Source organism: Bos taurus, chromosome X (genome assembly GCF_002263795.3).
Source record: "Bos taurus isolate L1 Dominette 01449 registration number 42190680 breed Hereford chromosome X, ARS-UCD2.0, whole genome shotgun sequence".
Lineage (NCBI taxonomy): Eukaryota > Metazoa > Chordata > Mammalia > Artiodactyla > Bovidae > Bos > Bos taurus.
The window spans coordinates 105,367,460-105,392,769 of NC_037357.1; the positions used below are offsets into that span (position 1 = coordinate 105,367,460).

The 25,310-nt window shown below is 42.7% G+C and overlaps 1 protein-coding gene across 1 annotated transcript; it reads right to left on the minus strand.

The window, feature by feature from the left end:
• Positions 1–12,776: 12,776 nt before the first annotated feature.
• H2AL3 (H2A.L variant histone 3) lies at positions 12,777–13,397 on the minus strand. Its single transcript, XM_003588188.5, has one exon. The coding sequence runs from the start codon at positions 13,260–13,262 to the stop codon at positions 12,909–12,911; it is 354 nt and encodes a 117-aa protein (XP_003588236.1). The 5' UTR covers positions 13,263–13,397; the 3' UTR covers positions 12,777–12,908.
• Positions 13,398–25,310: the final 11,913 nt, after the last annotated feature.

Genomic DNA, 25,310 nt, shown 5'->3' on the forward strand with positions numbered 1-25,310 from the left:
CTATAGTTTCCAAAACTTATGAGGTATGAGCTATTATCCCCATAATACAGATAAGGAAACTAAGAACTTTGCCCACAGTTACCCAATTAGTAAGTGGTACATCCAGAAGTTAAATCCAGGCATTCCAGAAACACAGTTCATGTTTCTAACCATGAACCTGCCCTGTGTACGTATGACTTTTAGAAGGTAAACTGTAACAGGATGTGGCTGCTCAGCTGAACAGTAGATAATGAGTGAACTCTTCTTAGTACTTGTACTATGTTGGAATAAGTGAAAATTTTGGAAGATTATTTCCCCAAGATAACTATTCATTTATATTATCATAGCAGGCCTCTTTTTCTGTTTTTCTGCAATGGTCCTTCAAGGTTCTGGGAAATTAAAAAAAAAAAAAAAACCACACATGAGTCCAGCTTAAAGTGGCAGTAAAGTTATTAATTTAAGTCCAAAGACTAATACAGGAGAAGCCAATATAATACCTTTTTAATTTAAATTTATCTATTTTAAAGGATAAATGCTTAATTCTGTTTTTCAGATTAGATCACTTCAGTTCAGTTGCTCAGTCATGTCCGACTCTTTGTGACCCCATGGACTGCAGCACAACAGGCTTCCCTGTCCATCACCAACTCCTGGAGCTTGCTCAAACTCAAGTCCATTGAGTTCGTGATCCCATTCAACCACCTCATCCTCTGTCGTCCCCTTCTCCTCTGCCTTCAATCTTTCCCAGCATCAGGGTCTTTTCCAATGAGTCAGCTCTTCGCATCAGGTGGCCAAAGTATTGGAGCTTCAGTTTCAGCATCAGTCTTTCCAATGAATATTCAGGACTGATTTCCTTTAGGATGGACTGGTTGGATCTCCTTGCAGTCCAAGGAACTCTCAAGAGCCTTCTCCAACACCATAGTTCAAAAGCATCAATTCAGATTAGATAATTCCTACTAATTTGTCTTCACATTCACTGATTCTTTCTTCAAGGTGATGTTGAGCCCATCTTTTATGTGTTTTATTTTGCTGATTGTAAGTTCTAAATTTTCATTTGGTATTTACACTTTTCCATTGTCTGTTAAAATTTCTAATCTGTTCATTCATTAAGACCATATTTCCTTCATTCACTGAACATTTGTCTTTAGTTCTTTGACTATAGAATAATTGCTTTAAAGTCTTTGTCTATAAAATCCAACAACTGGCCATCTTGGGGCTTTTCTCTATTGACTTTTTCTTGACTATTGACAGGTCCTATTTTCCTGTTTTCTCCATGCTGAAGATTTTTACTGTATATTAAAAATATTGAGGAATGCTGGGTTCTGAAGAGTTGATGTTTGTTCTGTTTAGATCTTTTAGGAACGCTGGGTTCTGTAGAGTGTCGATGGTTTAACAGGTAGTTTGATACCTTGGATCTTATGCTTAGTATTAAAGTATGCAAAAAGCCCAAGTTAATTTTGAGGAATCAACCTCAAAATTCTATCTCTTGTTGGGTTTTAGGATTGTTAAAGAATGAATCTACTGTAGGCCTTACAATGGAACATAATCTTTACTCCTAAAGCTTCTGATGTTTCAGCTGGATACCCAACATATTAGGGAGGTATTATCAAGGACTCATTACTTGTTTCCTGTATCTGCAACATTCCCCAGCATGGGTCAACTGGTAGTATCTCTGTTCCTCTCTTAACCCTGTACCCTCTGGTCAGTCTCAGTAGTCTTTCCCTATGACTATACAGCTCAGTCCTCAGCCAAAGACTCTTGGGAAACCTCCAAATGAACTTTTGAAGATCTTCCTTTACATAGCTCCCTCTTCTCTGATGCCTTGTCTTGCAAACTCCAGCTGCTTTAGCTTTACTGAAACTTGATTTCTACCTCATCAGCCCAGCAGTACCATTGTGTGTTGCCTAGAATCCAGCTTACTGTGCCATTGGAATGTTTTCCCCAGGCAGACAACTGGAGTGATGATTTAGCTACCTGTGTGCCTCCTTTAGGAGAAGGCAATGGCACCCCACTCCAGTACTCTTGCCTAGAAAATCCCATGGATGGAGGAGCCTGATGTGTTGCAGTCCATGGGGTCGCTAGGAGTTGGACACGACTGAGCGACTTCACTTTCACTTTTCCCTTTCCTGCATTGGAGAAGGAAATGGCAACCCACTCCAGTGTTCTTGCCTGGAGAATCCCAGGGACGGGGGAGCCTGGTGGGCTGCCGTCTATGGGGTCGCACAGAGTCGGACACGACTGATACGACTTAGCAGCAGCAGCAGTGCTTCCTTTGTCTCTGGAATCACAACCTTCTGCTGCATGTTGTACAATGCTCAAAAACAGTCAGCTCACATATTCTGCCCAGTTCTGTTACTGTTTTTGGCAGAAGGGCTACTCTAGTGCCAGTTATTCCAGAGTAAAAGTCTCCCAGCGAGCTTCATCTCTGACAAAATTTAAATGGTAATAAGAGACCTATTTCTTCTGTTTCATCTTACACAGTCTTGCAAGGCTTTCAGTTCAGTTCAGTCGCTCAGTCGTGTCCGACTCTTTGCGACCCCATGAACTGCAGCACGCCAGGCCTCCCTGTCCATCACCAACTCCCAGAGTTCACCCAAACTCATGTGCATCGAGTCGGCAATGCCACCCAGCCATCTCATCCTCTGTCGTCCCCTTCTCCTCCTGCCCCCAATCCCTCCCAGCATCAGAGTCTTTTCCAATGAGTCAGCAATTCGAATGAGGTGGCCAAAGTATTGGAGTTTCAGCTTCACTTTCAGTCCTTCCAATGAACACCCAGGACTGGTCTCCTTTAGGATGGACTGGTTGGATCTCCTTGCAGTCCAAGGGACTCTCAAGAGTCTTCTCCAGCACCACAGCTCAAAAGCACCTATTTTTCGGCACTCAGCTTTCTTCACAGTCCAACTCTCACATCCATACATGACCACTGGAAAAACCATAGCCTTGACTAGACGGACCTTTGCTGGCAAAGTAATGTCTCTGCTTTTGAATATGCTGTCTAGGTAGGTCATAACTTTCCTTCCAAGAAGTAAGCGTCGTTTAATTTGCACGGCTTTACCCAATCTCAAAACATAATCATATGCATCATATGTCAGGAAGGTGGTGGGGAACAATCAATCAACTGGCTGCTACATCCTTTATCCTCACCGAGCATCTTAGTTTGGGTTCCCTTAGAAGCAGATGCTGAGACATGGATTCAAGTAAAAGTAGTCTGAGAGAAGTTTTAGTTACCTATGGCTTCTGAAACAATTTATCATAATCTTCGTGGCTTAAAACACACGCACACAATCATTGTCTTACAGTCTAGAGGTCAACAGGTTTGAAATTATTGTTACTGGGCTAAACTTGGGCACTGGCAGAGCCACACTCCCTCCAGAGGTTCTAGAGAATTTGTTTCTTTGCCTTTTCCAGCTCCTAGAGGTACATTCCTTGTCTATGGTCCATTCTACCATCTTCAAAGCTAATAGTATAGCATCTTGCTTCAGTAGTCACCATGCCTTATTCTATGTCAAAAACTCTCCCTCAACCTTTCTCTTATAAGAACACTTGCAATTACACTAAGGGTCCATGCATAAAATCTAGGATATTCTCCTCCACTCAAAATCTTCCACTTAATCATATTTGCAGGAAAAAAAATCTCTTTTGTCATATAAGGTAATATTCACAGGTTTATGGACTAGAACCTGGATATATTTTGGAATCACTATCCAGCCTACCTAAGTCCACACTCTGGCCCCTAGAGGTTCATGTCCCCCCACACACACATGCAAAATACATTCACTGAACTCTTCAATCCCAAAAGTCTCAAACTATTTCAGAACAAACTCAAAGTGTAAAATCTCATCTTCTTGATCAGGTATGAGTGAGATCCTCAAGCAAAATTCTTTTCCATTTACAGACTTGTGAAACTAGAAAATAAGTTATCTACTCTCAAAATATTGTAGTGGGACAGGCATAGTTATGGATATTCTCATTTCACAAGAGAGAACAAGGAGAGTCACTAGCCCAAGCAAAATCAAAATCTAGCCAGGAAGTTACCTGAGGTTTCAAGGCCTGAAAATAATCCTTTATGGCTTGAAGTCCTTGGCCTGTGATTCAACCCTGTGGGACACAGTCTTCACCCTAGGGCCTGTGGCTCTGACCTCTAGCACATTTCAATACTACTGAACAATATTCTTGTATCTCTTCTTTGTATTCACTTTGCTTTTTTTAATGGTTTTAACATCTTCTGGTTCTCTCATGACTCAAGTAAAATCTTTCAACATGTGTTCATTTCACATCTGCATTTACATGATTTATTTTGTTCTAAAAATCTCAGGCACAGGAGGGCTGAGAGGAGCTACTCCACATTGAAGGTCAGGGTGGGTGGCTGTGAGGAGATACCCCTCATCCAAGGTAAGGAGCAGTGGCTGTGCTTTGCTGGAGCAGCCGTGAAGAGATATCCCACGTCCAGGGTAAAAGAAACCCAAATAAGATGGTAGGTCTTGTGAGAGGGCATCAGAGGGCAGACACACAAACTATAATCACAGAAAACTAGTCAATCTAATCACATGGACCACAGCCTTGTCTAACTTAATGAAACGAAGCCATGCCGTGTGGGGCCACCCAAGATGGGGCGGGTCAAGGTAGAGAGGTGTGACAGAATGTGGTCCACTGGAGAAGGGAATGGCAAACCACTTCAGTATTCTTGCCTTGAGAACCCCATGAACAGTATGAAAAGGCAAAATGATAGGATACTGAAAGATGAACTCCCCAGGTCGGTAGGTGCCCAATATGCTACTGGAGATCAGTGGAGAAATAACTCCAGAAAGAATAAAGGGATGGAGCCAAGCAAAAACAATACCCAGTTGTGGATGTGACTGGTGATAGAAGCAAGGTCTGATGCTGTAAAGAGCAATATTGCATGGGAACCTGGAATGTTAGGTCCATGAATCAAGGCAAATTGGAAGTGGTCAAACAGGAGATGGCAAGAGTGAATGTCAACATTCTAGGAATCAGCAAACTAAAATGGACTGGAATGGGTGAATTTAACTCAGATGACCATTATATCTACTACTGTGGGCAGGAATCCCTTAGAAGAAATGGAGTAGCCATCATGGTCAACAAAAGAGTCCGAAATGCAGTACTTGGATACAATCTCAAAAACAACAGAAATATCTCTGTTCGTTTCCAAGGCAAACCACTCAATATCACAGTAATCCAAGTCTATGCCCCAACCAGTAATGCTGAAGAAGCTGAGGTTGAACGGTTCTATGAAGACCTCCAAGACCTTTTAGAACTAACACCCAAAAAAGATGTCCTTTTCATTATAGGGGACTGGAATGCAAAAGTAGGAAGTCAAGAAACACCTGGGGTAACAGGCAAATTTAGCTTTGGAATACGGAATTAAGTAGGGCAAAGGCTAATAGAGTTTTGCCAACAGAACGCACTGGTCATAGCAAACACCGTCTTCCAACAACACAAGAGAAGATTCTACACACGGACATCACCAGATGGTCAACACCGAAATCAGACTGATTATACTCTTTGCAGCCAAAGATGGAGAAGCTCTATACAGTCAGCAAAAACAAGACCGGGAGCTGACTGTGGCTCAGATCATGAACTCCTTATTACCAAATTCAGACTTAAATTGAAGACAGTAGGGAAAACCACTAGACCATTCAGGTATGACCTAAATCAAATCCCTCATGATTATACAGTGGAAGTGAGAAATAGATTTAAGGGACTAGATCTGATAGATAGAGTGCCTGATGAGCTATGAAATGAGGTTCGTGACATTGTACAGGAGACAGGGATCAAGACCATCCCCATGGAAAAGAAATGCAAAAAAGCAAAATGGCTGTCTGGGGAGGCCTTACAAATAGCTGTGAAAAGAAGAGAAGTGAAAAGCAAAGAAGAAAAGGGAAGATATAAGCATCTGAATGCAGAGTTCCAAAGAACAGCAAGGAGAGATAAAAAAAAGTCTTCCTCAGCAATCAATGCAAAGAAATAGAGGAAAACAACAGAATGGGAAAGACTAGAGATGTCTTCAAGAAAATTAGAGATACCAAGGGAACATTTCATGCAAAGATGGGCTCGATAAAGGACAGAAACAGTATGGACCTAACAGAAGCAGAAGATATTAAGAAGAAGTGACAAGAATACACAGAAGAACTGTATAAAAAAGATCTTCACGACCAAGATATTCACGATGGTGTGATCACTCACCTAGGGCCAGACATCCTGGAATGTAAAGTCAAGTGGGCCTTAGAAAGCATCACTACGAACAAAGCTAGTGGAGGTGATGGAATTCCAGTTGAGCTACTTCAAATCCTGAAAGATGATGCTGTGAAAGTGCTGCACTCAATATGCCAGCAAATTTGGAAACTCAGCAGTGGCCACAGGACTGGAAAAGGTCAGTTTTCATTCCAATTCCAAAGAAAGGCAATGCAAAAGAATGCTCAAACTACCGCACAATTGCACTCATCTCTCACACTGGTAAAGTAATGCTCAAAATTCTCCAAGTCAGGCTTCAGCAATATGTGAACCGTGAACTTCCAGATGTTCAAGCTGGTTTTAGAAAAGGCAAAGGAACCAGAGATCAAATTGCCAACACCCGCTGGATCATCAAAAAGGCAAGAGAGTTCCAGAAAAACATCTATTTCTGCTTTATTGACTATGCCAAAGCCTTTGACTGTGTGGATCACAATAAACTGTGGAAAATTCTGAAAGAAATGGGAATACCAGACCACCTGACCTGCCTCTTGAGCAACCTATATGCAGGTCAGGAAGCTTGACATGGAAGAATAGACTGGTTCCAAATAGGAAAGGAGTACGTCAAGGCTATATATTGTCACCCTGCTTATCTAACTTCTATGCAGAGTACATCATGAGAAACACTGGGCTGGAAGAAGCACAAACTGGAATCAAGATTGCTGGGAGAAATATCAATAACCTCAGATATGCACATGACATCACCCTTATGGCAGAAAGTGAAGAGGAACTCAAAAGCCTCTTGATGAAAGTGAAAGAGGAGAGTGAAAAAGTTGGCTTAAAGCTCAACATTCAGAAAATGAAGATCATGGCATCTGGTCCCATCACTTCATGGGAAATAGACAGGGAAACAGTGGAAACAGTGGCAGACTTTATTTTTAAAGCTCCAAAATCACTGCAGATGGTGATTGCAGCCATGAAATTAAAAGACACTTATTCCTTGGAAGGAAAGGTATGACCAACCTAGACAGCATAATCAAAAGCAGAGACATTATTTTGCCAACAAAGGTCTGTCTAGTCAAGGCTATGGGTTTTCCAGTGGTCATGTATGGATGTGAGAGTTAGACTGTGAAGGAAGCTGAGCACCGAAGAATTGATGCTTTTGAACTGTGGTGTTGAAGAAGACTCTTGAGAGTCCCTTGGACTGCAAGGAGATCCAACCAGTCCATTCTAAAGGAGATCAGTCCTGGGTATTCATTGGAAGGACTGATGCTAAAGCTGAAACTCCAATAGTTTGGCCACCTCATGTGAAGAGCTGACTCACTGTAAAAGACTCTGATGCTGGGAGGGATTGGGGGCAGGAGGAGAAGGGGACAACAGAGGATGAGATGGCTGGATGGCATCACTGACTCGATGGACGTGAGTTTGAGTGAACTCCGAGAGTTGGTGATGGACAGGGAGGCATGGCGTGCTGCAGTTCATGGGGTCGCAAAGAGTCAGACATGACTGAGCGACTGAACTGAACTGAAAAATTATCTTTAAGATAAATTTAATATAAAGAAATTGACTGCATTTCTTCACACTAACAAAATATCAGAAAAAGAAATTAAGGAAATAATTCCATTCACCATCGCATTAAATAGAATGAAATACCTATGAATAAACAAACCTACCTAAGGAGGTCAAAGGCCTATACTCTGTAAACTAAAAGATACTAATGCAATATATTGAAGATGACACAAACAGTTGGAAAAATATACCATGTTCTTGGCTTGGAGGAGTTAATATTGTTAAAATGACCATACTACCCAAGGCAATCTAGAGATTTAATGCAATCCCTATCAAATTACAAATGTCATTTTTCTCATAACTAGAAAAAGGAGTTTAAAATGTGTATGGAAACACAAAAGATCCCGAATAGCCAAAATAGTCTTGTGAAAGAACAGGGCTATAGGAATCATGCTCCCTGACTTCCCACTGTATTACAAAGCTACAGTAATCAAAACAGTATGGTACTGGCATAAAATCAGACACATACACCAATGGAACAGGATACAGTGCCCAGAAATAAACCCACTATGGTCAATTCATCTATAACAAAGGAGGCACAAATATACAATGGAGAAAAAACAGTCTCTTCAATAAGTGGTGCTGAGAAAACTGTAAAAGAATGCAATTAGAACATTCTCTAACACTATATACAAAAACAAACTCAAAATTAATTAAAGACGTAAACGTAAATGGAATACCAAAAAACTCCTAGATGAAAACAGAGGCAAAACACTGTAACATAAATCACAGGAATATTTTTTTGGATCTGTCTCCTAAAGTAAAGGCAATAAACAAAAAGTTTTTTCATACCAAAGGAAGACACTGACAAAATGAAAGACAATCTACTGAATTGGAGAAAAAATTTGCAAATGATATGACTAATAAGGGATTAATACACAACCTATATAAATAACTCATACAACTCAACATCCAAAAACAACTTGATTTAGAAATGAGTGAAAGAAATGAACAGACATTTTTCTAAACAGGAAATGAAAAACCGCAATGAGATATTGTCTCACTTTTGCAGTATGCCTATCATCAGAAAGAGCACAAATAACATATATTGATGAGTACGGGAAAAAGGAATCCTCATATACTGTTGGTGGGAAATTAAATGGGTGTAGCCACTGTGGAAAACAGTGTGGAGCTTGCAAAAAAAAAGGAAAAAAACTAAAAATAAAACTACCCAGCAATTCCACTCTGGATATATAGCTAAGAAAAACAAAAACACTGATTAGAAAAGATGCATGCACCTCAGTGTTCAAGTGAAGCATTATTTATAATTGTCAAGATAGAGAATCAATATAAGTATCCATCTATAGATGAATGGATAAAGAAGATGTGATACACACACACACACACACACACACACAATGGAATACTACTCAACCATAAAAAAGAACAAAACTTTGCCATGTGCAGCAACATAGATGGATTTGGAAGGCATTTTGCTAATTGAAATAAGTCAGAGAAAGACAAAATACTGTATGACATCACTTACATGTGGTATCTAAAAATTACAATAATGAATATTACACAAAAGCAGTAGAATCATGGATATAGAGAACAAACTACTTGTTACTAGTGAGGAGATGGGCAATTTTGGGGTAGAGAAGTGAGAGGTACAAACTAGTGGGTATAAGATAGCCTACAAAGATGTATTATACAACAAGGGGATTACAGCCAATATTTTGTAATAACTGCACACAGAATATAGACTTTAAAAATTGCATAAAAATAAGTTTTTAAAAATGAATTAAACTAAACCCTCCAAAAGAAAAAAAATTACCTTTCAGTTATCTTAGAGGTCAAATTAAAATGTCTAATATATTGATACCTACTAGAGCAGATCAAATTCAAAGATAGACAATGTGTACCTTGTGCAGAATTTAAGCCCAGACACGTCTTTTCTTGGTGGTCTAGGTAAACCCAAAGCACCAAAGCAATGTTTTTGACTCTGTTTCTCTAGTTTTAATTTAGTAATCTACTAACTAAGTCTTTGTTTTACTTCAGATACGTTATAGCCCCATAGGTTATTCTCCACTGTTGGCAGGAACAGATAGGAATTTCGTTTTAGGGTCAGGTCATTTAGAGATCTCTCTACATGGATTGATGGTTTATAGAGATCTCATCTCTGATGGATGAGACATATGTTTATATGGTTTTTCAGTCTTTTTCTTTTGTGATTTACCTGTTATTGAGCTCACATCAATTAAGAATTTCATACCCTTTAGGAGGAAAACAGCATTTTGTTATCTGGACTGGTGAGTTCTTTGGTTTCTGTGTCTATCCTTAACTCATGGCATAGTTGTAGAACTGAAGGTATAAGCTATATTTCTCTCTGCTTATACGTCTATGTGGCTCTAATTCAGAAATGTCTTCACCTCTGATTATGTGCGTAATGTTTTCTTTCATCTGCGTGTGCTTAGTTGCTCAGTTGTGTTTGACTCTTTGCAACCCCATAGACTGTAGCCCGCCAGGCTCCTCTGTCTATAGGATTTTCCAGGCAAGAATACTGGAGTGGGTTGTCATGCCCTCCTCCAGGGGATCTTCCTGACCCAGGGATGGAACCTCCATCTCCTGCCTCTCCTGCATTGGCAGGTGGGTCCTTTCCCACTGAGCCACCTGCAAAATCACACCTCCAAAGCCCTTTATTTCATCTGGGAGATATTAATATATTAGATCATGAAAACAGAATTTAAAGGAGCTCTGTTCTGATTGTCATACCTAATAAATCATTAATTATATAAAGGAAGTATTCTTTAAATTCCCTGAAAATAAAGAAATTGAACTGTGACACTTAAAATGAGCTAAACTGAAATAATACATATTCTCTAAGAAACTAACAACCATTTTAAGAACTCAAATGCATAAAATGTGGTTAAATCTTTAGCAAACAAGTCTAGCTTAACAGTTCAAGTTTTGTGAAATCTATATCATCCTTTATTTATCCATGTTAGGTGAAATACAAGCAAACTTTTTTAAGCTACTCAAGTATTTTTTTTCCAAAACTTATACACTTTTACTGATCAAATGGCCTAGGATTCCTTCCAATAAAACTTTAAGACTTGAAAAATCTGTTTAATCAAATCCAGTTATTTTGCTGACAAACCTAAATTTCCACAATAATAAAGTTCTAGGTATGTCAGCTTGAGAGCATTTCAAAATCCTTAGGTAACTAAAAACCTTGGATGACACTAAATTGAGCTCCATAATGGATGGTTTTATTATTTAAAAAATACAGTGAACACTAGCTATAATTTTAACATATACAATTGTGCTTATTTGTACATGCTGCAAGGAGGCTACATCTTCAGCTCTGTCGATCAACATGTTCACTTTGTCACACTGAGAAGCTGTACATATAAGGAATGTGTGTGGCTAAAACAGGTGGGTTAGGTATATATGTGACCTAGTCCAGTAAAAATCACATGAAGTACACATTTATGGACCCCCAGACCTCTCTGCAAAATAAAAGTGACTTTAATTAAAATTTTTAATTAATATACATTACCAAGACCCTACTATGAGCCTCAAAACTCAGGGGAAAAGAGAATGTTTCAGTTCTAAAGTAAAATGACATTTTGTTCCAGAATAGGAAAGAGGGCACCGAAATACAAAATTCAGCATGTATATACTTAATACAGAAAAGTAGAGAAGGTGTACGGAAATCAACTTTGAAAAATAGCACAAATTTGTATTACATTTTTCAAAGTCTGACTCAGTTTTCATGAATTTATTCATATGATTTAATAAAACAGCTTCTGGTTATTTAGTGTCAAATATCATATTGAACTCAAATCTGAGAACTGCATTTGCTCTCAGTAAAAAAGATTAAGTTTTGTTAGAGAGTTAGCTCTAGTTTCCTCAAGTCTGTCTGCTTTTATTAAAAGATTGCAAAAGTTCATTCCTCAGCTCCATTAGTTTCCTAAGACTGCGCTTATAAATTACCACAGACTCGGCTTAAATAAAAAAATAAAACATTTATTTGGTTTTAATTCTGGAGGTCAGAAGTTTGAAATATGTTTCTCTGGGCTACCTACTTTGTACTTTGCCCCCCCAAAGCAGAGATTCTGTATCTCAACAGAATAACTGAATCAGGCCTGGCCGCCCCCTGGGGGACCTGTCCAAGCAGCTGGGGAGGGAGACACAGGCAGCCATCTGTTAAGGGTGTGGCCTGTGCCAGGCTCTGTGTTAAATCACAGGTTAAGTCACAGTTTACAGGAACATGGTGACATATGGGAAAACCCCAAGATGGAGGAACTCTGATTATCCGTGTTTTACAGACGAGGGAGCTGCCGCTCACAGGAAATAGACGGATGTCCAAGATCACACAGCCAGAAGGTGGTGAACCGGGATGGCGAACCCAGGTCCACTGACCCCACTGTTGAAGCCAGCTGGGCAGCCTCTGACCAGTCCTGTATGACAGGCCAGGAGCAGCAGAGGGGGGCCCATTGCCATCTGGTGAATGTCCACAGAGAGTGTCACAGCACTGGCTAATAAGCCCTGTCTCAAGTCTCTTTTTTGGAAGGAGATGGTAAAATAATATATGAACTCAACATGGCCATAATTCCTCTTATGTGTATTTCTTTATGGTTTCCCCATCACTCTTCACTCTTCATGTAAAAGTCCTGCCCCATTAAGTTCACACTGACTGCTTTGCCATCCTCTTCAATCACTCCTCTTGGCTTCACCTCCCACTTTTAGATGTTCCCCATAAGGAATAAAGCCTTAGGCTCCTCCCTCACGGTTTTCAGCCCCTCTCCCATTACCACCATCCTTCTGGGAATTCAAGAGGCCCTCTCAGCGGCAACCTCCCAACCTCCCTGGTCTGGACTCCTTCAGAGCCAGTGAGGAAGTCCTGCCCCGCAACCTCAGCCAGTGACTCCCCCCAGGACCACACACAATACTGTCACCATCGGAAACCGCTCCCAGATTTCAGGATTCCAGCATCCCTCCCTAACCACCCACTCCACCCCTCCATCCCTCATGAGAGGACCCCCCTGCCACCCCATGTCACCCAGACGCCTCAAGGACAAATGACAGAAAGCAAGCAGTTACAAGCACAGCCATGAACGCTTTAATAGCAGTGCTAAGGGTAGAAGACCAGGCCTCCCTCATCTATGGGCACTTTGGGGCGAGATGAAGCTACTGATGAGGTGTGGCTGGACTCAGGTGCCTGGGCATCCCTAATTCTCGGGAAGGTGTGGTGAAGCTGTGGGCTGAGAGAAGGCACCAGGCTGGAAGAGGCGGCGGAGATTCTCATTGTTGATCAGCGCCGTCTGCACGTGCTCCGGGCTGATGCGCACCCTGTGGTTGGTGCAGGCCTCCTTCCCCGCCAGGTCCAGGATGTTGGCTATCAGGTACTCAAGGACTGCGGTCAGGAACACGGGCGTCGCTGAGCTCAGGCGATAGGCGCCCTGACCCTCTCGCAGGAGGCGGTCCACGCGGCTCACAGGGAACTGCAGCTCGGCCCTGGTGGAACGGGAGAGGGAGTGTCTCCTACTGCGACGGCAGTTCCAGAGGTGTCTTCTCGGAGACATGGTGTCGGCTGGATGCTGCCTCTATCAGCCCAGACTGATGATACCACTGGCTGGGGCCTCCTGAGATGCCAGTGTCTCTCTGCTGGCTGTGTCCCCTTGCTCAGGTCTCTTATTGCTCAGGGAGCTGCCTTTGTGACAGCTCAGGCTTTGTGATGTCATCAGTAGCCAATTGGCCCTGACCAGGGCTGGCCTAGAAATGGTTGTGATAGGAACCTCTTTTTATAGGGAACTCTTTCTATTTTACTGTAACAGTCTAGTAAAAATAAATAAACAGGGGGCATGGAGAGAAAAAGAATGTTTTAATGGAAACACAGCCCTGTCTCTGGGACACCACTTCAGCTTATCTGAGCCTAGCCTTGGATTATCTTTGAACTGGTTCACATCCCTCTGTAAATTGGTGGTCACTGATAGACATACTGAATGCCTTGTCCAGGGGAGATCCATTTGTCTCCCTTCTCATATTGTAATAAAACCAATCATGCCTCCAATTACACATTTAAAATACTCTGCTTCAAAACTTATATGTTTGTTCTTCAGGTTACCTTTTGTTATACCATCTGCCAATCCCCTCAGGAGTTAAACAGATTCTTTGAATACATGTACATTTCATATCTTTAAGAGTGTCATGATTTTCTATGTTTAAAAATATCTTTTAACTGTTTTGGAGGTCACATGGATATGGCCATGGACTCCCCTGTCAGAGCCAGGTAAACTCCCAAGACAGAAAAGTGCCACATTCTCAGTTAAAGCCCAGGAGTGTCTTGTTTCTTCTAGGTGATTCCAAAGCCCCATGGAAACCAAGAGGATTTCCATGATTTTCTAATTTTAATTTTAAAATTTTCCTCTGTAGTAATTTTGTGGTTGCTTTGTTTTTGTTCATTTATAGCTGATAAGTTATTCCTATTGTTGGCAGAAATGGTGGAGAATTTGGTTTCAGGATCTGACCATCTGGCGACCTCTTGAAATAGGTTCACAGAGATCTAGGCTCCACTGAGTGAGAGACAACAGAGAAACTGGTTTTCCAGTCTTTGTTTGTCTATTTGCTTCTTCAAATCATACCCTCTAGAGAAGAACACTTTTTGATATTTACTTGAGCCATGGCTAAAATTATAACATTGAAGCTATAATCTCTGTTTTTCCATGCTTTTATGTCCATGTCTGTCACTCAAAAATGCCCTCACCTCTGACTGAGTGTGTAATGTTTTCCTATCTTGGAATGATACTACTATAATGGACTACAGTTGATTATAAAATCTCTTAAAGGGGTTCTGTTCTGAGTGACATATCCAGATAAATTGTTTATACAAACTGACTATTCCTAAATTTCCTTGAGACTAAAGAAACTGAATTATGGTACCTTAAATGAACTACATTTAAACAATATACTGGGTTGGTCAAACAGTTCATTTGGGTGTCTCTGTACCATCTTATGGAGAAGGCGATGGCACCCCACTCCAGTATTCTTGCCTGGAAAATCCCATGGATGGAGGAGCCTGGTAGGCTGCAGTCCATGGGGTCACAAAGAGTCGGACATGACTGAGCGACTTCACTCTCACTTTTCACTTTCATGCATTGGAGAAGGAAATGGCAACCTACTCCAGTGTTCTTGCCTGGAGAATCCCAGGGACGGGGGAGCCTGGTGGGCTGCCGTCTATGGGGTCACACAGAGTTGGACACGACTGAAGCGACATAGCAGCAGCAGCAGCACCATCTTATGGAAGAACTCGAACATACTTTAGGACCAAGCCAATATATTCTCCCAGAAACCAATTCATACCTTTTGTAAGAAATCAACACCTCTATATTGAAGTATTTGGCTTTCTTCCCCCAGAGGAGACCATTAAAACCTTCCTATGTCAAGACCACCCATTTATCAGGATATAGCAGAGGAAGAGCCTCCACAGCAGGCAGCAAGGCTGGGTTCTCATCCCTACCCTGCAACCCACTTGCCATGGGACCTTGGGAGAACTCATCAGCATCTCTGGGCCAAAGTGGCCTCAGCTACAAAATGAATACTTAAAAAAAAAAAATCCCTGTTCTGTGCCCTGTTCACCCACTTTAGGTAGAGAACTTTCCTTAGGAAAAGATCATGAAAGTGAAAGTCACCCAGTTGTGTCCAACTGTTTGTGACCCCATGGATTATACAGTCCATGGAATTCTCCAGGCCAGAATACTGGAGTGAGTAGCCTTTCCCTTCTCCAGGGGATCTTCCCAACCCAAGGATTGAACCCAGGTCTCCCGCATTGCAGGTGGATTTTTTTTTTTTTTTTTTTTACACCAACTGAGCTACAAAGGAAGCCCGAGAATACTGGAGTGGGTAACCTATCCCTTCTCCAGAGGATCTTCCTGACCTAGGAATTGAACCAGGGTCTCCTGCACTGCAAGTGGATTCTTACCCAACTGAGCTATCAGGGAAGCTAGGAAAAGATCATAAGCTGAGAACTGTACACCTCAAGCAAATCTCTGAGATAATTTAGTCCAACCACCACACTGTATTGGAGAAGGAAATGGCAACCCAGTCCAGTATTCTTGCCTGGAAAATTCGATGGACAGAGAAACCTGGCGGGCTACAGTCCATGGGGTCGCAAGGAGTCAGCCACGACTGAGCACATCAGCACCACATTGTATAGCCATGGAAGCTGACGGGCCCCAAGAAAACTACACTTACGGGAGACCAGAACCCAGTTTGCCCCCTTCTTCTTTCACTATTTTGCCCCACTGTGACATGAAGACTCTCTTCCACAGTTCAGTGGGTGAATTCTTCTCATACTATATCTCGGAACCCAAGGATCTCACAACAACAGAATCTAACCTGCCTCCCTGCAACAAACCAGTTTTTTGCTTTAGTTGATTTTGTATTTACAGAAGTTTAGAGATATTTTCCCCACAGTGATTTGAGAACCCTAAATATAAGAGAGTAATATAATCTTTTGTGTGGGACTTCCCAGGTGGCTCAGTGGTAAAAGAATCTGCCTGCCAATGCAGGAGATACAAAAGACCGGGGTTCAATCCCTCGGTTAAGAAGATCCCCTGGAGAAGGAAATGGCCTCTCTACTCCAGTATTCTTGCCTGGGAAATCCCATGGACAGAGGAGCCTGACGGGCTACAGACCATGGGGTTGCAATGAGTCGGACATGACTTGAGCAGCTGAGCATGCGCTTAACCTTTTGTCCATATTCAGGACTCTGAAGGAGAAATGCTAAATGAAACACTAAACTCAGGGCCTTTTCATTGCCTTTCCTTAGATTTGAAACCATACTTCTCAAAGAATAAAATGAAACAAATGTACTATTGCACTGCTCTGCAAACATGATTTGGGTACTGCCATGGGGTCATTATTGTCTACTAGTCAGTGACAGGACCTACAGAAATCACAAGTTAGCATTTAGTGACCATTCTAGCAATCTGGCTGTACAACAACACTTAGGTGAGTGGAATCATCTTGTTGAACAGAAAATGTATTAGTCCAGGTGTGGCTGAACTTCAGTGAAGTGTCATATGTAAGCTTCATAATAGTCACATAAAATAAGGCTGTATCAGTTTGCAACGAACTTGTACAGTAACAGAAAATATTGACACTATACCAAAACAATTTGAAGAGCACTACGCTACACTAATTCACTGAACGAGAAGATTTTATCTTTCATAAAATTGTGGTTTTACAATTAATTTACAATGGAAACGATGAACTCAAATATCTTTCAGTTCAGTTGCTCAGTCGTGTCCAACTCTTTGCGACCCCATGAATCACAGCACACCAGGCCTCCCTGTCCATCACCAACTCCCGGAGTTCACTCAGACTCACGTCCATCGAGTCAGTGATGCCATCCAGCCATCTCATCCTCTGTCGTCCCCTTCTCCTCCTGTCCCCAATCCCTCCCAGCATCAAAGTCTTTTCCAATGAGTCAACTCTTCGCATGAGGTGGCCAAAGTACTGGAGTTTCAGCTTCAGCATCAGTCCTTCCAATGAACGCCCAGGGCTGATCTCCTTCAGAATGGACTGGTTGGATCTCCTTGCAGTCCAAGGGACTCTCAAGAGTCTTCTCCAACACCACAGTTCAAAAGCATCAATTCTTCGGTGCTCAGCCTTCTTCACAGTCCAACTCTCACACCCATACGTGACCACAGGAAAAGCCATAGCCTTGACTAGACGGACCTTTGTTGGCAAAGTAATGTCTCTGCTTTTGAATATGCTGTCTAGGTTGGTCATAACTTTCCTTCCAAGGAGTAAGCGTCTTTTAATTTCATGGCTGCAGTCACCATCTGCAGTGATTTTGGATCCCCCAAAAATAAAGTCTGACACTGTTTCCACTGTTTCCCCATCTATTTGCCATGAAGTGATGGGACCAGATGCCACGATCTTCGTTTTCTGAATGTTGAGCTTTAAGCCAACGTTTTCACTCTCCTCTTTCACTTTTATCAAGAGGCTTTTGAGTTCCTCTTCACTTTCTGCCATAAGGGTGGTGTCATCTGCATATCTGAGGTTATTGATATTTCTCCCGGCAATCTTGATTCCAGTTTGTGTTTCTTCCAGTCTAGCATTTCTCATGACGTACTCTGCATATAAGTTAAATAAGCAGGGTGACAATATACAGCCTTGATGTACTCCTTTTCCTATTTGGAAGCAGTCTGTTGTTCCATGTCCAGTTCTAACTGTTGCTTCCTGACCTGCATACAGGTTTCTCGAGATGCAGGTCAGGTGGTCTAGTATTCCCATCTCTTGAAGAATTTTCCACAGTTTATTGTGATCCACACAATCAAAGGCTTTGGCATAGTCAATAAAGCAGAAATAGATGTTTTTCTGGAACTCTCTTGCTTTTTTCCATGATCCAGGAGCCAGCAATATGCTATAAATGAGTGAAGTGGGCCACGCGTGAGATACAACAGAGAAAGGAAAGGCCCGGTATGAATGGTACAAGCAGTCAGACATCCTCATCGGACTATAGCCATGGATGTCCAGACATTTTGATTTTCACCAAAAAAATTGAGATTTTTCAGGCAAAAAGTTCTTGATTTGTAAATGTTGCTTGATAATGAATTTTCCTTTAAAAATTTCACTGTAGGGGACTTCCCTGGTGGGCCAGTGGTAAAGAATCAGCCTACCAATGCAGAGGACACTAGTTCAATCCCTGGTCCAGGAAGATCCCACATGCTGCAGAGCAACTGACCACTGAATCACAACTACTTGAGCCTGGGCACCACAACTGCTGAGCCCACATGCCTACAGCCTGTAGTCTGTAACAAGAGAGACCACAGCAATGAAAAGCCCTTGCACCACAGCTAGAGAGTAGCCCCTGCTTGCTGCAACTAGAGGAAGCCCGTGCACACCAATGAAGACCCAGCACAGCCAAAAATAAATAAATAAATTTTTAAAAAGATAGTCACTGTAGGCCTAATAATTCCATTTGCTGACTAGATTAGGTCTGTTCAGTGGCCACTTTGTAATTTGTTTTCTAGGGACATCATATATTGGTGTTCATATAGTCTCCTCTTCCTTGAATGTCATTTCGAGGCTCTGAAAGCCCTTTGTAAAGAGTCAGGTGGTCTCTGGCAACTTCCTACAGGACCTGTCAGATTCAGGGACCAGGGGAGCCTAGGCCCTCGAAACACCTCTCTTCTCAGAGGCTGTCTTCAGAGGGAGGCCAGCCTTATTCCCAGGCCTTGTGTCCACACCAACAGCAATCTGACATTACTCTCCAAGGTCTTTCCAGGCTGGACTCTTGGCTCATGTCATCTCACAAGTGATGTTTTCACCTGTGCTGACCTGTGTCTGGTGTCTGACCCTGGCCTGCCCTGACACCACTTTTGATCACAGACCTGGTTTGGCACGCACGCCCTCCCAAGTCCCTGTTCCCACTCACACTGGTTTCAGCGTTTGGCACGCATGCCCTCCCAAGTCCCTGTTCCCACTCACACTGGTTTCAGCATTCCCACTCTCAACAGGGTACTGGTCATCACTGGTGTTCTCTGCAGGGCTTAAAGTAGAACAAATCCTCCCTCATTAGCCCACTTGCCGTGTTTTCAAAATGCACAAAAAGCCTAACCTTGGGTGACTCATGCTTTCCCAAAGGCAGTGGTTCTCAGCCTCTGCCTGCCTTCCTCCCCTGGTGGAGGACCCCTGGTCCTGGGGAGGAGAGAGGTGTGGCAGGGTGCCACAGTTAGACAGAGGATAAGCTGCCCGGGGCCCCCATGTCTGCTGTAAACCCACAGGCACAGCTGGAACACGATTCTTAAAGCAACAGTGGTACCGCTCTGCCTGATTCTCCCCTGTCCACGTGACTCTGCACATGGCCTGCCCACGTGAGGTCAGAAAAGCTCAACCTCCAAACCTAGTCATCAAACAGAAAGTCTAAAGAGCCCAGGAAGCCTGGCTCCCTGCAGGCGTCACAGGGCCACTAGTGCTGACATGGCATGGTCTGTAAGGTGACCCTGAGCACACAGACCTGCTAACCTGACACAGTTTATCCACCTACTATGACTTCTCTGGTCCTCAATGGATCCTCTGGTGTGACTTCCGGTGAGGTATCCTGGAGACCAGGTCTCATGCTACAACAAGTCATGGTGTGACTTCCAGTGAGGTATCCTGGAGACTACATTCAGTGTTAAACATGCCACAGCCATAAGCCAAAATCAACAGCTTTCAAAAACCACTCAGCTATTTAGCCAACATGGTAGGATGTGAGTATCATGATTGATTCCCTGGCACCAGTCACCCCGGAGGCACTCTCTGTTGCCTGAAAGTCACTGGAAGATGAGGCATCGTGCCCTGGACACAAAGATGCTCCACTTCAGGGACGGGGTGGCACAGCTGGTGCCCTCACATGACCATCTGAAGGACACTCTCTACCTGACGTCACTGGGGAGAGGCCTGCTGGCCACTCAAATGAACAGGAGAGTAAGAGGGGGCCTTGGCTAAGGCCAGAAGGGTGCCATGGCTCTCGTTAATGATTTACAAATCTGTGTGGTGAACATCCATCTTGACAGTGAGATAAAAGTTTATTTTATTAATTTTTTTAATTATCTTTAATTGGAGGATAATTGGGATTCCCTTGTGGCTCAGCTGGTAAAGAATCCCCCTGCAATGTGGGAGACCTGGGTTTGATCACAAACACACACACAGTGGAATACTATTCAGCCATAAAAAAGAATAAAATGTTGCCACTTGCAGCAACACAAATGGACTTGGAGGGCATTGTGATAAGTGAAATAAGTCAGACAGAGAAAGACCAATACTGTATGATATGATTTATATGTGGAATCTAAAAAATGCATCAAATTAGTGAATATAACAAAAAAGCAGCAGACTCACAGAAATAAAGAACAAACTTGTGGTTAACCACAGGGAGAGGGAGGGGGAGGGGACAAGATAAGGGTAGAGTATTAAGAAGTACAAACTATTGTATATAAAATAAGCTATATTGTACAGGGAATTCCCTGGCAGTCTCATGGTTAAGACTTCACCTTTCCCAGGGTTCCAGCCGTGGCTGGGGAGCTAAGATCCCATATGTTTTTGCTGTTCAATCGCTAAGCCATGTCCAACACTTTGATCCCAAGGACTGTAGCATAGCAAACTCCTCTGTCCTCCACTATCTTCCGGAGTTTGCTTAAACTCATGTCCATTGAGTTGATGATGCCATCCAACCATCTTGTCCTCTGTCATCCCCTTCTCCTCCTGCCTTCAATCTTTCCCAGCATCAGGGGTCTTTTCTAAGGAGTCAATTTTTCCCATTAGGAGGCCAAAGTATTGGAGCTTCAGCTTCAGCATTAACCCTTCCAATGAATATCCAGGGTTGATTTCTTTTAGGATTGACTGGTTTGATCTCCTTGCTGTCCAAGGGACCCTCAAGAGTCTTCTCCAGCACCACAATTCGAAAGCATCAATTCTTCAGCACCGCTCAACCTTCTTTATGGACCAACTCTCACATCCCATATACTTTGCAGCCAAAAAACCAAAACACAAAACAACAGCAATATTGTAAGAAGTTCAATGAAGACTTTAAAAATGGTTCATATAAAAAAAATCTTTTAAAAGGAATATATTGTACAACATGGGGAATATAGCCAATATTTTGTAATAACCATAAGAGAAGTATAACCTAAAAATTGTGAATCACTGTATTGTACACCTGTAACTTATATAATATTGTATAGCAACTATACCAGAGAAGGCAATGGCACCCCACTCCAGTACTCTTGCCTGGAAAATCCCATGGACAGAGGAGCCTGGTGGGCTGCAATCCATGGGGTCGCTAAGAGTTGGGCACGACTAAGCAACTTCACTTTCACTTTTCACTTTCATGCATTGGAGAAGGAAATGGCAACCCACTCCAGTGTTCTTGCCTGGGGAATCCCAGGGACGGGGGAGCCTGGTGGGCTGCCATCTATGGGGTCGCACAGAGTCAGACACGATTGAATCGACTTAGCAGCAGCAGCAGCAGCAACAGCAGCAACTATACTTCAATAAAAATTTTTAGAAGTAAAAAAAAAAATTATCTTTAATTGGAAGATAATTGGGCTTCCCTTGTGGCTCAGCTGGTAAAGAATCCACCTGCAATGCAGGAGACCTGGGTTCGATCCGTGGGTTGGGAAGATCCCCTGGAGAAGGGAAAGGCTACCCACTCTAGTACTCTGGCCTGGAGAATTCCATGGACTGTATAGTCCATGGGGTCCCAAAGAGCTGGACACGACTGAGTGACTTTTTGCCTTACAATGTTGTGTTGGTTTCTGCCATACAATGTGAATCAGCCATAATTATAAATATATTAATATCCCAAGAAAAGTCAATTAAACAAGCACTGACTCCATCAAGTTCTAAGCACACCCGACATGGTTACTCTTAAGACACTCCTGAGAAGTTGCCAAAAGCTAAGTCAGCTCCAAGCTTCCATCAATAGTGAAAGGAGGGAAATAGAGGGTGTCACCAAACAGAGGGGGGCAGAAAGGGAACTAGGGTGAGGACTGTCTGGTTAACAGATGTAGCCCTGGCTTCCTCGTCTGTACAGCACTCTTTCTGTCTCCCTACAAAATTCAGCAGGCTGAGGTTTTCACAGAGGCCCAAGCATCCAGCAATGATGTGAGAACCAGGTCCAGGCTAATTTACTCATGTCCACAAGAGGATAGAAGGCTACATTCTGCCAAAAACATAGCACTGATATTACCCAACATGGTAAAATACATTACTAATATTTTCTGGAATGAAGCATGACATAAATAAATGAAACAAACCAGACAACAACTTATTTTATGTGTATTTCTCTATAGTTTCCCCATCATCCCTCAATCTCCATCTAAAGATCCGGCCCCATTAAATTAACACCAACTTCTACACCACCCTTTCCATTCACCCCATTGCCATCACCTCTGATTTTAGGTATTTCCCATCATGAATAAATTTCATGCCAGATGCTCCTCCTCCACCCTCTATCCATCCCCCTTGTCATCATCACCCACTTTCAGGTGTTCCCCATGATGAATAAAGCCTTCAGCTTGTCCATCACGGTCTGTAGCCCCTCCCGAGTTACCACCATCATTCACGGAATTCAACATGCCCCCTCTCTGGCCAACTTTGCAACCTCCCAGCCCAGATTCCCTCAGAGCCAGTGAGAAAGTCTTCACCCCAAAACCTCAGTCAACGACTCCCCCCAGAATCACTCCCCACACTGTCACCACTGGAAACCATTCCCTGAAATCACAGATTTCATCATCCCACCCTGACCACACCTTTCACAGAAAGAGAGTAGTCAGAAGCACAGACATGGATTTAAACACTTTAATAGCGTTTATTGACAGAAGCCGGGGTTCCTCAGCTGAGAAGTTGTACCTTGGGCTGAGGTTATGAAGGCTCCTGCCAAGCTCTGGGGACCCAGCTTCAGCCATTCCTTCTGGATCCAGGCATCTCATCAGAGTGAAGGGCACATTCATTAAGTGGTGATGAGGTTCTGTGTTGTCACCCCCCAGGCTCTCCACACCCTGTGGAGAGACCTGCATACCGCCATTGGCCTCAGCGCTGACCAGACCCAGCCAGAATGTAGTCAGTGAGATAATTGAGCATGGAAAAGAAGGAAATCTGTTTGGATGAACTCAGGGTGTGGACATATTCATCCTCTTGCAGAAGACAGTCTAAGAGGCACACGGGGAACTGTGGCAGGGAAGGTACAGGATGGGCTGGTGTCTGGTAAGAGCACTCCTCACTTTGTTCTTCAGACATGCTGTTTGCTGGCTTTGCTTCTGCAGATCAAGCTCTGCTTCATTTTCCTGCTGGACTGAGTCTCTTAAGACACATGCACTGAGCCCAACACATTTTATCCCTGTGCTCTAGTCCCCCATTGATCAGGGGGCTACATCTGTGACACCCTCAACTTTGGGATGTCACTGATTTCCACTGCGCCCTAATCAGGTCTCAGCCAAGCCACGTCCATGTCATAAACCTGGTCACCCCACTGCCCCCTGATATCGAGGGAAGTGTACTTGACTATAACATTGTACAGATGTGTGTTTCCCTGGCAAACTTTTCCCTCTCTTTAGGGTACCAGAGCACATTATCTGATTCTAGCCTTGTACTGTCTTTGAGGTCTTTGACAATCTTTGGTTAGTTGGAAGTTACTCACAAACATATAAGAGATTCTGTGTAGTAGAGATTAAATTGTCCCCTTCTCATGATGTAATGAAATCAGTTTCGCTTCCATGTACACATTCATTTAAATATTCTTGATCAGTATTCCTGTATCCAACATTTGATTTCTCTTTGGAACAAGTTATAACACTTTTCAATTCCTTCACTGAGTAAAATAAAATCTTTTAACTCATGTTCAGTTCAGTTGCTCAGTCGCGTCTAACTCTTTGTGACCCCATGAACCGCAGCACGCCAGGCCTCCCTGTCCATCACCAACTCCCGGAGTCCACCCAAACCCATGTCCATTGAGTCGGTGATGCCATCCAACCATCTCGTCCTCTGTCGTCCCCTTCTCCTCCTGCCCTCAATCTTTCCCAGCATCAGGTCTTTTCAAATGAGTCAGCTCTTCGCATCAGGTGGCCAAAGTATTGGAGGTGAACTCATGTTCACCTCGTGTTTATTATGTGTCTTGATTTTTACAGTTTGAAAAATATCTTTGGATCATTTTGGAATTTACGATGAGACGCTTAATGAATTCATCAGAACCCAGTAAACATTATAAAGAGAGGGAAAGTGCACTCGGTGCTCAGTTTAAGTTCAGATGTTTCTCTTCCTGGCTGTCCTTGGTGAAGCCAAAGCACAAGAAATGTTTCTCCTCATTTTCTGTTTTCCCACATTTTAATTGTCATCTCTACAAAGTTTGTGTTTCTGCTTATTTCTGGTTCATGTACAGCTGATAACAGTTACTGCTATTTCAATTCCCAAAGTGAAAGTAGAAGAAAAGAACTCTCTGATTCCAGCAATTTCAATATTCAAGCAGGCAAACCTCCATAGGTTTCAAGGCCTGGGAATAATTCTTTGTGGCTTGAGGCTCCTTCTGACTCCAGGACTTCACCCCCTGACCATAGCTCTGCCCTCTAGGCCCTGGGCTCTCCCCTCAGAATCATCTTGCCTTTATTTTGAATGGAACACGTGTTTGCAGCTGAGTAGCTTTATCAGCCTGTTTTCTGCTTGTCAAATTCTGGGAGCCCCACAGCCTCCTTTCATCTTCTATCTATCCTTTCAGTTAGAGATGGCATTGTTCATGCTGATTTAACATGCTCAAGAATCCTGTAGTCTCCCATGTGTATCTTGAGTAATCCATGCCCTTACACAGAAGGCTCATTCAGAGATTCTCTATTCCTTGTTTCTACTGAGATGACTAGGGTTATCTATGAGTCACAGCCCACTTTGCTTCATGGAGCCCTCTGTTTGTATATTCTGGTATTCTCATACCTTAGAGGTAACTAGCAAAAAATATCTAGCTACATCCTTGATATTTTTCTCTACAGGACACTTTCCTGACAGTGAATCCTTTCATTTTAATGTACTTTTGCAAACTGGACAGGCTGAGATTTTCTCATATCTTTAAGTCCTAAGTTCCTTTTTGCTTAACA

Coding starts and splice junctions, on each gene's coding strand:
- H2AL3 (XM_003588188.5), bottom strand. CDS start 13,262: ATGTCTCCGAGAAGACACCTCTGGAACTGCCGTCGCAGTAGGAGACAC.